The 14,105-nt window shown below is 34.2% G+C and overlaps 1 protein-coding gene across 1 annotated transcript; it reads right to left on the bottom strand.

Moving 5' to 3' along the window:
- Positions 1 to 11,327: 11,327 nt before the first annotated feature.
- Positions 11,328 to 11,924, bottom strand: LOC131619922 (NDR1/HIN1-like protein 10). The gene has a single exon (XM_058890960.1). The coding sequence runs from the start codon at positions 11,922 to 11,924 to the stop codon at positions 11,328 to 11,330; it is 597 nt and encodes a 198-aa protein (XP_058746943.1).
- Positions 11,925 to 14,105: the final 2,181 nt, after the last annotated feature.

Here is a 14,105-nt window from a genome sequence, read left to right as displayed (position 1 = left end):
ATTGAAACACAATCCACATGATCAACTTTGTCATTCTCAATAGCTTCTCTTACCAACATTGAATCAATATTAATCTCCACCTTATTATACCCTAATAATTTTGCAAGTTTCAACCCTTCTAAAACTCCCCAAAATTTCGCCAGCATAGCACTACTCTTTCCAACAAACTTGAAGAAACCCCCTTCCAATCACCATTATGATCTCTTAGAATTCCTCCACAACCAGCAACATTATTCGCTTTCTTAACTCCATTTGTATGAAGCTTGATCATGGGTGGTTTCCAATCCAAATACATATTTCCACACCCTTCATCTTTAACTGGCTTGTACGACTGCATAACATACTTATAATCTTCAACTCTTCTTAAAATATGGTTTAATGGGTCAATAGGTCTTATATAGCTTGCATTATGTTCTTTCATATTTTGCCACGTCCATAACGCATGACAAGTTATAATCCAAGTACTACACCAATTTTAATTCACGCTACCACTATAACTGAGATTCATTAGTATCCACTCCATAATGTCAACATTGAAGAAATCCACGACTATATCATTAGGAATTAGACTCGGCCAGACTTGCATGCATTTGTGACAATCTCTCAGCGCATGATTACTTGTTTCACACAAATCCGCATATTTTGCATGATGCACTTCCAAGGCCTTTCTTGCTCTTTATTGTTTGAAATGTTTAAAGAGTGTTCTTGAGACACTCGTTATCAAAACTCTTTAGTTTAAATATTAAAATCTTTTTATTTAAGAAAAAAACTTTCTTATATATACAATACCGACCTAATATAAGAAGTTAAAGGTAATGCACAAATAGTATAAAATAATTTTACACTGTCATCCAATTGAAATTCAACAATCAACCATTTCACATAACTTTTTTTTTTAAATAACAATGTGAGTTGACACTTAACATGATCGTAAGTGTTTGACAATGTAAAATTATTTTATATCGTCAGTGTATATCTTTTTTCCTCCTATAATATATGTTAGAATGCTCATCCTTACAATGTTATCTCAAATCAACATCAAAACAAATCAAATTCTACAAATAATAAATTATACGAATGACATACTTTTTAATTGCTTTAAAAATATTTAAAATAATAATTTTATAATATTTTACAAATGATCGTATAAATAAGAGTAACACATTATTCTATAATGATCACAAATTTGGAGCTATAATAAAGTATGAGATTCTACCAATTGAACCTAAATTAATTTTACAACTTGTCACACTTAATAGAAAAATAATTTACAACCGTGTTCTTCTATTACGATTTTTGAATATTTTAATGCCAGATATAGAATTAAAAAATGTGTCCAAAATTTAGAAGCCAAAATATTATACTAAACGTTCCATCTATATGATTAACTGAAAATAATATGGGCATAAGATGATTTTCAATACATTTCAAGATAATAAAACATAAATTAAATTAATAAGCAAAAACAAAAAAATGTTCCCAGACAAAAAAACAAAAAACAAAACTCATATAAAAATAACCTAAATACTAATTTTTAATTAAATGACCTAAAATAAAAAAATTTAAAAATAGATAAACTAACCCAAATCCTAACCTCATCCCTGATATTCACGGGAGCATTCGGTAACATTGAAAGTAGATTCTAATTTTTCATTAGAAATCAAAGGGACTTTCAAACCTGTACAATAAACATTTTCGTTGTATTTCAAATTTAATTTCAAATCTAAATTAAAAATTTTTAATCGTGTCTCATTATCATACTCCATAAATTGTTGAGGATTAAGTTTGATTAAACTGTTTCCATAAAACACGACTGGCTTCAAAATAGTCTTTTTAAAATCTACGACAAAAAATTCCATATCAACTATAGCAAATTTTTTTCCTTTATACGAAGAAATCGCAGTGATGTCATAGATCTCGTCCTTATACTCGCCGTAGTGTGGGTTTCTCACAGTTATATTGAATTTAAAATTATAATATAAAGTGTTGTCGCTTGTGAGATTAAACTGCGTGATTGAGGCATCAGCTATACTGAACTCCAGTGGTTTATAGGTCTGCGAGAATACCGAGATAGCAAAATATAGCCAAATGCCGATAAATAACAACACAGTTAGAGTATACAAACAGTGCATGCAGTCGTCTATTGTGAGGTTCTCGTTGACTGGGATTTGTGATAACTTGGTAGGCGGAGGTTTATGCGACATTGCGGAGCTATTAAGGTTTGGGATTCAGATTGATAAAATATTGAGGAGGTATGCTGCAACATGCTCCTGTATGTATCTATATATAATATAGGAAAAACAACCTATGAGTAACTGAATCCTAAATAATAGAATTTTTTATGGTTTTAAATTTGAATCATTTCACCCGTAAAGAAACAAATTTGAATCGTTTCAAACTATTAAATTTAATTGTTTATTTAATTTAAACTATAAGACCTTAAAATACTCAGAGTCAATATTAAACTACTTAGAGTCAGTATTAAACTATAATTTTGACTTTATTTAAATTTAATTGATTACTAATATATTTATCTAATAAAATGATATTCCCTCCGTTTTTTATAAGTCGTTTTGTAAAAAAAATTACATTTAAATATATGTCGCTTTACAATTCCAATGAATAATTAATGCTATTTTCCTACTATATCTTTAAATATTTATTATTCTCTTTCCTTTCAATTATATAAATTTATCTTTCACATATCATTAATGAAGGATACTTTTGTAAAAACCTTCATAATTTCTCATTTTCATACAATAATTATTATTTTTCTTAATCTGTGTGAAAAGTCTAAAACGACTTATAATAAAAAACGGAGGGAGTAATATTCAATATTATATTTTAATATTATCTCCATTTTTTTTAAGAAACTAAAAACTTTATTATCAAGTGACAAATTTTTTCAAGCACAAGATGTATTTGAAAGACTCACAAATTAATACAAAATCAATCTGGATCCATCTACACAAAGAACGTCAAAAACACCAAAAACTCAACAAATTAACTAACTAAAACTAAACAAAATACAATGTATAGGATTACTCCTCCAGCTATGGTAATCTACCCTAGAACTCCCGTAGTAAGCTTTCAACCACCAAAATGATTGTAGCTTCACCTTTTCACAAATTGACAACACCGTTAAAGTTTTAATCTGAAAATTAGATTGGTTCCACGCTTTCCAAATAATCCACACCATTGCGCTCCAAATGACATGCAAAGCAAGACTACACTCTTTACATGTTCCTCCTAAAGCAACAAATTGATCATGATGATCTAAGTAGTGACCCTGAGAAATCGAGCAAAATCTCAACCAACCAGATATAACCTACTAAACATTACCATAATGCTTGCATCGAACAAAAATGTGATATTTATTCTCGATATGGAGACAATCATTACTACATGTCTAATTCTCAACGGATATTATATTACGCCTTACCAAATTATCCTTCGTAGGTAATCTATTACGATACAACAGCCACACAAAAATTACCTTAAGAGGCACCACTTTAGACCACCACACCTGGGAACCACCATTCATCTGAGTATTCGCCGAGTTTATGAATAAGTAATAAACATTACTAATATTATATCAACTTAAAGAGTAAAGACGCCAACCCCAAGAGTCACCCACTGTCTCTCGCAACACTACAGACTCCAGCAGATGAATACATGCCTGTTTGTTTTAGCTTTAAAAAAATGGATTTTTTCTTTGTATTTTTTAAAATAGATTTTCCAAAAACATTTTTCAAACCATTACCATCAACTCGCTTAACATTATTAAGCCACCACCCTATATCACCCAATCTCACCTCTTGACGGATTCTATTCACACTCTGCCACCACGCAGACCCCCCCTGCTGCCCCTGTAATCAACCGACCCCGCCTCTCCCCATACTGGAACGCTAAAACGCTATAGCACAAAATTCGGAAAAAAATTTAAATATCCATGTTTAAAAAAAATATATACAAAAAAATATCAATTTTTAAAAAAATTTACCAAAGTGTCTAGGTTTGGCAGACCCCCATGGGGCATGTGCCAAATGGTTTGGCGCATTGGAACAAACTTTTGGAGAACAAGCCATATGAAATGGCGCAAACATGTATGGGAAATAGGTGAGCCAAACCATTTGGCGCATACATGTTGTTGTTTACACATATGAGCCATTTCAAATGGCTCATATGTGTTATTTTTATAAAAAAAAAAAAAAAACCATTTCACGCATAGTTTTTATTCCAGTCTTCAATTTTTGAATAATTGTTCGATATCCTGATTTTTTAAAAGTGTAATTAACCCTAATAATGTTATTGAATATTCGTGTATCGACTTTGTAACATATTTCTAAACTTATTTTTAATCAATGAACTCAGGATATCGACAACACAAATATTTAATAACATTTTTAGGGCTAATTATACTTTTACAAAATCATAATATCGAACAATTATTCAAAAATCGAAGATCGGAATCAAAAACTTTGCGTGAAATAGATCGAAATGGGTTTTTTTTTTTTTAAAAAAACCCTACCACATATGAGCCATTTGAAATGACTCATATGTGTAAACAACAACATGTATGCGCCATTTTATATGGCTTGTTCTCTTAAACTTTATTCCAATGCGCCAAATGATTTAACGCATGCCTCAGGGAGGTCTGCCAAACCTAGACATTTTAGTAAATTTTTTGAAAAATTAGTTTTTTTTGTATGTTTTTTTCAAACATGGATATTTAAAAAAAAATTCACAAAGTTCCTCTCTCCACCAACATCCGCCAACACCATTTCTCCAAAAAAACTTCGTTAAACTCTCTTAATTTTCTCACTCCTAACCCACCATTTTCCTTACTCAAACAAACAATATTCTAATCTATCCACACTACTTCCTTTTTTTCTCCACATGATAATGCAGTCTATGTTTATAACTTATCCACACTACACAAATTTTACTATCTACATAGAATATACAATAGCCACTTTTAAATTAATTCAATGTTTCATAAGATCACGTCAATGACATCATCATTGCAACATCAATACTACTTTATACATTACTTTAGGCTGAAGCATAGAAAATAAAATTATTTCATATTTTGAAATATAGTATCATTATTTATTAGCTAAAATATGACACATTGGCATATGCATAAGATTTATGTTGGTATCATCCCATAAAAAAAATACAAAATACAATGAACAATCACATAAACATAAACACTGCAGTTCATTCGTGAATCATGAATTTTTATTAGTGACATTTAGCATTTTCCTAATAATGCATAAGTTGATTTGGCGCATAAGGCCATGAAGCAACACATAGGTGTCATTTCTTTTGGCTCCTATGTGTTGGGGTATTTTTTTAAAAACAAAAACCGTTTTGTGTTTTTTCGCGCATAGTTTCTGATTCTGGTCTTTTAATTTCGTAAATACGTATGATAAACCGATTTCGCATGGTTCTTATTAACCCTAAATAATATTTGCATTGTCGATTTCGGTTTTTTAATAAAGTACACTTTATTGATGAAAGACTAAAGAAAGGTTACGAAAGGTGGTAAACGAAAATCATACATTGTCCTAAAAATAAATTACAAAGTAGATTAAACTTGCGACGAGGTCAAACCACGACTAGGACATTTATTTTTATTGTGCCCCACGTGACGACAAATGCTGCATTTTGTTTCCATTTTGTCGTCGACGTCCATTTCGGTTCTAATCCGCGTACTATTGGGGCGACCCTTTTTCTTTCGCCGCATTGCATCATTATGCCAAACTACCTCCCCATCATACTCAGGCCAGTAATCCTCCTTGGCTACCAATGGAAACGCAACACTGTAAACTCAGAGCAATGTCTGAGCCTTGTAAATTGGAGACAGTAGTGATATTGCGTCGCGGTGCGCAAATGCACATGCCGCTATTACATGTGAGCAAGGCATACGGAAAGCTTGAAACTTTTCACAGTCGCACCAATGGTCTTCTAGTAGAATCCGATATTGTTGTCTTGGCAAACCCTCATTGTGGTTAATTGTTTCGCGAACACTGAAGGTGCGGTTGAATCGATCGAAAGCAGTTACTTGATGAGTGTTTGCTTTTGTTGATTGCTCTTGCATAAATTTCATACAACTATCACTAAACAATTGACCTGGTTCTCTAACATCACTCCACTTCTTGCCTCTCGTTGAGAATAGCGAAGCCATCCTAAAGTAGGTTGCCTCCACTAGTGCAGTGATAGGAAGGTTACGAATGCCTTTGAAAACTCCATTCATGGATTCTACCAGATTTGTCGTCATGTGGCCCCATCTCACGCATTTGTCATAAGCCCGTGTCCATTTCTCCCTAGAAAGGTTATCTATCCAAGTTCCCGCATCTGGATTTGTGAGTACAATCTCACTCTGATAATGTTGGAATGTAGGTTGGGTTAATGCATAACCAGCATTGACTAGGGCCTTCCTGAGCTGCCTATCCTTGATCTCCCGCATGAAGTTCTGGGCAATGTGGCGAATATAATACACGTGAGTTAATGGTGGGTCATGCCATCCGTTTGCTGGATTGTTATAAGCACTCTCAATGGAAGCCTGTCTATCAGATATTAAATAGAGGTCAGGCTGAGGAGCAACATGTTCTCGAAGATTTCTTAGAAAGAAACTCTAAGTCGTGGCAGTTTCACCTTCAACTATTGCGAATGCCACTAGAAATATATTGCGGTTTCTATCCTGTGCAACCGCTATAAGCATGGTTCCCTTGTATTTGTCGTATAACCATGTTCCATCGATTTGAAGTATGGGTTTACAATATGAAAACCCTCGTATGCAAGGTTTGAACGCCCAGAAAATGCGATGGAATATTCCGTTTCCTTGGACAGGGGTTCCATCCAGAGCATGTGCGGGCAGTGTCTCTAGAATAGAAATAGTGTCAGGTGCGTAAGTTTGTAGCGCAGGAAGGTAGCAGGGAAGATTTTTGTATGACTCCTCCCAATTGCCGTCGACTATTTCAATTGCCTTTGTCTTTGCAACCCACGCCTTTCTGTAAGATGGTGTGTAGTTGTAGGCCGTAATGATATGCGAGATAATAGTTTTGACCTTCAAAGATGGATCACAACTTATGAGAGGCAAGATCTCCTAACATATAAGATCGCCACTGAGCTTCGTATGATCCTAGGAAGTATTAGGGTTGACACATATGTGTTGTTGCGTAATCGACCCTATGACCCAAGCATTACTTCTCTTCCTATAAGAAGCCAATAGTCTGAAGCCACACTCTCGATTTTTACAAATGATTACATATCGTTCCAGGTTTGAACGATCTACTTCAAAATAAACTTTGTGCGCCATGTGCCATTTTTTAATTGTTTTAAGACATGCCTCCTTAGAAGGAAATTTGTCTCCTTTCTTTAACTCATCGTCACTTAGGATGTACAGGGTGAAGAAGATATCAGACGAAGGTTCGTCGCTTTGTAAGTTCAAGTTACTCATATGTGCTGGAGGTTCGTACACATGAGCTGGAGGCACCGACATGTCTTGTTCGCCTTTGGATTCCTCTTTGACCATGTAGTTAACTTCAGTTTCCAGTTCTTCTTCTTCCTCGTCTATGACATCAACCTCTTCTTGCTCATCGACGGGTGGGTCAATAACTTGCGACTGAACAATATGAGGTTCTTGTGTCTTAACCTGTATAGTAACGTACAGCTTGATGGTTTCGAAGCCAGAATATTCGTGGTTAGCAAACACATTCTGGAGGTCTTCGTCATTTGCAATCTCCATCTCATAAAACTTGACGGTGTTGTTGTTATTGAAAGAAGGATATTGGTAAACAATGTTTGCAATAGGACCCATTGCAATCTTATCCTGAAGTCGCTGATGGAAGGATGTAAAAGTGGCTCTTTTGCTTAACAAAAATGGCACAATTTCTGTGTTTCTCATCAGAAAACCGGTTGTTTCAGATATGTAAGTCTCACCTTTTAGATGGGCATTTACCAAGTATTGGGGAGATGAAGCCATTGTTTCGGGTTAGTGTTTGGTTTTGGGTGTTGAAATATCAGAAGGCTTTCTATAAGCAATATTGTTTGTTTGTGTTGTAATGTTTAGAAATATTGGTTGTCTTAAATAGGATAAGATAATGCTCTATTGCGCACTGTTTATCAACATGCTTACATCCTTGCACACGGTTCAAAGTCTGTCAATTGATTCCAACATGACGAGACTAGACAGACGCTCGCTGATATATGTCTGTTCTAATGATTCTAAGATGATGTGACTATACACTGATCTATGTCTGTCTCAAGATTCCAAATTGATTGTAAAAGACAAACGCAAAATGATCAATTTCTGTTAGCTTACTTAATGTTTGTAACAACCATAACAAACACAACAACCAAATCAACTTTAATTAAATGATCCAAGGTCCGATTACACCATAATAACGTTTGCAACATATACTTGGAAACCCTTACAATAACTGGTAGAACACAAAATTACATTGCAACAATATAATAACATAAAACAAGTGGATTTTCAAGTATGATATGTACGACCACATCATACACAATACATAATTTAAACTACTCAAGTATTACTGCCAGAACAAGTGGATTTTCAACGCCTCGATTAACTTCTCCATTGTGTGTCCAAAACATTAGATCCACATCCACATCATCTTTCACACGACCCCAATAATACATGTAGGTGCCTTCTGGGTTATTATCCGTCAATATAATATATGGACAACAATAATCTATTTGTTTAACTTTCCTGGTTGAACCATCCAATTGACAAAACCCGGTGTTGATGGCTCTAACAATTCTCTTGAAATCCTAATGTGGGTTCAGACAAACCCTCATGTGACTACCTTCCACAAAAAACACTACAGCCCAAACTGAATCCATTTATAACTATTAGAAGTAAGAACAACAAAAGATTTGATACTTCAACCTCCACAAACACACCTCTATTTATAGAAGAGCCTACCACTTCTACCAATTATTTTTTAGCGGGAAATATTATTGTTAATTATTAATAACTTATTTATTTATTGACGATGTTGTAATAATAAAATATTAATTCATTGAAATATACGTTGAGCATTTGATTGAATGGTAAAGAAATTACATAAATAAAAGAAACTACGACATCTAAGAAATTACAATTGTTAAAACAATGTCTTCTCTGTTCTCCATCATCTGAGTGCATTGGATGTCGTCCTCCATAGTCTCCCACTAATGCTGCCTTTCAAGAACAACAACACCCCTTATTCTAAGCCTCTTGATACTTCTGATCTTTTCGTCGGGATTGTACTCCCCATCCAAAAACCTCAGGATGGTCCTCTTGAGTTGGTCCATAGAATGGATATTCCAAAACATAACCGGCATGAGAGGTTTGACGGGAGAGAATGTGACATGCTTGTTCCTTCTACGATATTCCGGTTGATAGTCGAACCGCTTCACGGGTGGTGGAGGCTCTGATCTCCGGTGCACGTTATCTGGCCTATTGCGAGATCTCATCCTTAATTTGCGTATGTAGTCTTTTACACATAAGAAACCTTAATTTATAGATGGACGCACGCCTATCTTACTGTCCATAACACAGACGGTATGGGACATCATGACACCTGCACTACAGGACAAAACAGAAACCCTAATTTTCAAAAAATTAGGGTTTTCTAGAAGGCGCCATACCATATGGCGCATAGGAAGAAATTTTAACAGGAATGCGCCAAACCAAATGGCGCATAGGTTCAAATATTCCCAGGAAGTCGCCATTTCAAATGGCGCATATGTGTTGTCTTTATTGAATGCGCCATTTCATTTGGCGCATATGTAGGTGTGCCACAATTGGTGGTCCTCACCAGTCACATGCGTCTGAAACGATTCTTGAATGATTCTTGTGCGTCTAAAAGTTTAAAGGAGGTTTTCTCGAATTTATTTCTTGCTTCCCGTTTAAAGTGGGTGTCAGTTGGCGCGATGGGTGGATGGGTTAACGGTGTATGGCAATGGAGGGATTTTGGGATTTCCTGTCACATGGCGGAAAATACCGCTATTGTCGATAACATTATGTCTTTGAGGGGTCTTTTGGCGGTGTTTGATGGGTGGAAGGAAGTGAGAGAATAATTTGAGTGGACGGGAAATGCAGAGAAAGTGTATTCGGTAGCTTCTTGTTATGAATTTTATGAGAATCTTCGTATTCCGTTTGGCCCCCCTAATAGGCACATGGAAGCTTTTGGAATTTTGTGGAAGATGGAGGTCCCTTTCAAGATAAAGGCGTTTGGATGGAGACTATTTCATAATAGGCTTCCTTCGAAAGATCTTTTGGTGACTAGAGGTATGTCATTCCCTTTGAATGACTTAAAGTGTATATTATGTGGATATTGTTCGGAAAGTAGAAATCACTTCTTTTTTGGTTGTTTGGTGGTGACAAATATTTGGAGAGAAATAACTATTTGGGTGGGTAAAGAGAATTATTTTAATGAGGAGTGTTTATCAAACTCTATGGAGTGGCATTCCTTCTTTTATAGTAAAAAGGTGAGGGGTAGAAAATTGGATATTGTTTGGATGGCCACAACTTGGTGTCTTTGGTTAGTTAGGAATGGTTGGTGTTTTCGTAAGGAGACTTGGAACGTGAACGATACCATTTGAAATATCAAGTTGCTAACGTGGAGGTGGTCTTTTTGCGGAAAATTTACACACTCCAATTACTCTTTTTACGATTTTTGTATGGATCCCGTGTACTTTCTTTCGTAATAGTAATTGGTAGGTAATATTCCCTTTTTATTGGAGTATTTTCGATTCGCTTTGTAATTGGGTTGAAGAATCCTTAGTTCTCCCGTTTATAATATATATCTCTTGCTTTCTAAAAAAACAAATTTGAAGCTACAATAAAATATGAGATTCTACAAATTGAATCTAAATTAGTTTTACAACTATCACTTAATAGAAAAATAATTTACAACCGTCTTCCGTGTTCTTCTATAGAATTTCGTTTTACTATAAATATTTTATGTTCAAATATTAATAATGCATCATTTAAAATATTTTACGATTTTTGAATACTTTAATGCCAAATATTTATAAAATTAAAAAAAGTGTCCAAAATTTGGAAGCCAAAATATTATATTAAACATTCCATCTATATGATTAACTGAAAATAATATGGGCCTAAGATGATTTTCAATACATTTGAAGATAATAAAACATAAATTAGATTATTAGCAAAAACAACAAACATGTTCCCAGAAAAAAAAAAACAAAAAACAAAACTTATATCAAAATAACCTAAATACTAATTTTTAATTAAATGACCTAAAATAAAAGAATTAAAAACAGATAAACTAACCCAAATCCTAACCCCATCCTCCGTATTCTCGAGAGCATTGGGTAACATTGAAACTAGATTCTAAATTTTTATTAGAAATCAAAGGAATTTTTAAGCCTATACAATAAATATATTTGTTGTCTTCCAAATTTAATTTCAAATCTAAATTAAAAATTCTGGATCGTGTCTCATTATCATATTCCATAAGTTGTTGAGCATTGAGTTTGATCAAACTGTTCCCGTAAAATACGACCGGCTTCAAAACAGTCTTCTTACAATCTGGGGCAAACGAATCCATATCCACCATAGCAAATTTGTTGCCTTTATAATAAGAAATCGCAGTAATGCTGATCTCGCTCCTATACCCGCCATCATAGTTTGGATTTCTCACAGTTATATTGAGCTTAAAATTATAGTACAAGGTGTTGTCGCTTGAGAGAGAAAACTGTGTGATTGAGGCATCAACTATATTGAACTCTAGTGGTCTAGAGGGCTTCGAGATTTCTGAGAAAACAAAATATAGCCCAATGCCCAAAAATAACAACATAGTTACAATCCAGAAACGATCAAACAAAGAGGCCTTGCGGTCCTCGTCGAATTGGATAGGTGGAGGTTTCTGCGACATTGCGGAGTTATTAAGGTTTTGGGTTCAGATTGATAGATAAGATATTGAGGAGTTATGTTGCAACATGCTTCTGTATGTTTCTATACAACCTATGAGTAACCGAATCCTTAATAATAGGATTTTTTATGATTTCAAATTGGATATTGAAAAACAACCTAGGACTGTGTCATAACTTAATCCTAAATAATAGGTTTTTTTATGGTTTTAAATTTGAGTCATATCGATCGTAATATAATAATTTTTATTTTTTTTTAGAAATTGAGTATCTTTTGGGCACAATTGCAGACGGCTGGTATTCACGGTTAGTTTCGAATCCAAAATTTTTGATTAAGTTGGAAGAGATCTCTTCACATCTCATTCAAGTGCTCTTGAATAATTTTCTAATTGTTTTCGTAATTATGAAATGCACATTTTTTATTACACATATGGAAAAATATTGAGATGTTGCTGAAATTTTTTTATTATTCAGGAACAAAAAAGAGAGAGCATATTATTGCTAAAATACATTGAATAGGTAATAGTGAGTTGTCACTTATATATCCAAATTAGTAGCTTTATACGCTAATAGTTGCAACTATTAGAAACCAAAAAAATATGTTTTCAAGAATTGAAAATCAAAATAATTGATATTTGTATATTTAAGTCTATCTTTTTATTAAAAGGATAAAAAAATTAGAATTACAAAGTATGCCTATAAAAATTTGTTTGTACCGTGATATTATTTGGATATTCTTGTTATGATTTATTTATTTATTTATTTGCTTGTTTTAGAATTATTTAAATTAATGGCAGTTGCTAAAAATCTGGTCTTTGTAATTCCTATAAATTGGACCTATTCTCATCAATAAAAGTATCCAATATATGTTTCTCCTTACATCGGTGGTATCCAGAGCTAGGATACATGAGAGGGACTGCACAGTAAGAAAAAAAATTGTGAGGGAGAGAATATAAAAAAGCTGTAATTTTTTTTCAGACATGGTTTCAGAAAATAGCTTTGTGCAAGCAGTTATTTTACACTTTAATGGTCATTATGACTATTGGGCCATGTTCATGGAAAATTTCTTGAGATCCAAAGAATATTGAACGGTTGTTTCTGGCGTAGCAGAACCTACTGCAGCATTGTCAGACAGGCAAAAGTCGGAGCAGGAAGGACTAAAGTTGAAGGATCTCAAAGCAAAGAATTATATTTTCCAATCAATTGACCAATCAATTTTGGAAACCATTCTTTGCAAGGACACCGCAAGGCATATTTGGGATTCCATGAAGAAGAAATACTAAGGTACAACAAGAACAAAGAGGCAACAGCTTCAACCACTTCGTTCGGAGTTTGAATTACTTCGAATGAAATCAGGAGAGTCGGTAACAAACTACTTTTCAAGAATGATGGCCATTGTTAACAAGATGCGGATTCATGGAGACAAGACAACATATGTCACCCTTGTTGAGAAGATTCTTCGATCCTTGACACCAAAATTTAATTTTGTTTTTTGTTCGATAGAAGAAACTAATGACGTGGATGTACTTTCAATTGATGAATTACAAAGTTCCTTGTTGGTTCATCAGAAAAAATTAATCAGCAGGAGAAAGAAGAACAAGCATTGGAGGTGTATCCAAAAACCGCACCACATTGAGTGGAGGTGACAGAGGACGAGGTTGAGGAGGACATCGAGGCAGAGGAGGCAAAACAACTATGATCGTGTGAACCAACAAAATTAGCAGCATCAGGAAATTTACTTTCAAGGAAGAGGAAGAGGACGTGGAGGCCATCATTTAACAAAGTCACTAAACAAGTCCAATATTGAATGCTACAGATGTGGCAAGTATGACCATTACAACTTTGCAGAAAGAGAGGAAGGGGTGTCTCTTTTAATGGTGTGTCATGTGAAGGAAGACACTCAACCAAACATGTGGTATTTGGATACTGGCTGCAGCAAACATATGTGTGGCGACAAGAAGGCGTTCTTTGACTGTTAAATTTGGTGACAACTCCACTGTTTCTTTTATGGGAAAAGGAAAAATTGGCATTCATACCAAGAAAAATTATGTTCAAACTATTTCTAATGTTCTCTTTGTTCCATACTTGAAGACAAATTTAATAAGTGTTGGACAGCTTCAAGAAAAGGGATATGGAATTTATGTCAAAAATGGAGTTTGCAGAATTGTAGATGCAAAATTGGGCTT

Source organism: Vicia villosa, linkage group LG7 (assembly GCF_029867415.1).
Source record: "Vicia villosa cultivar HV-30 ecotype Madison, WI linkage group LG7, Vvil1.0, whole genome shotgun sequence".
Lineage (NCBI taxonomy): Eukaryota > Viridiplantae > Streptophyta > Magnoliopsida > Fabales > Fabaceae > Vicia > Vicia villosa.
This window is presented reverse-complemented; position numbering and strand designations above follow the sequence as displayed.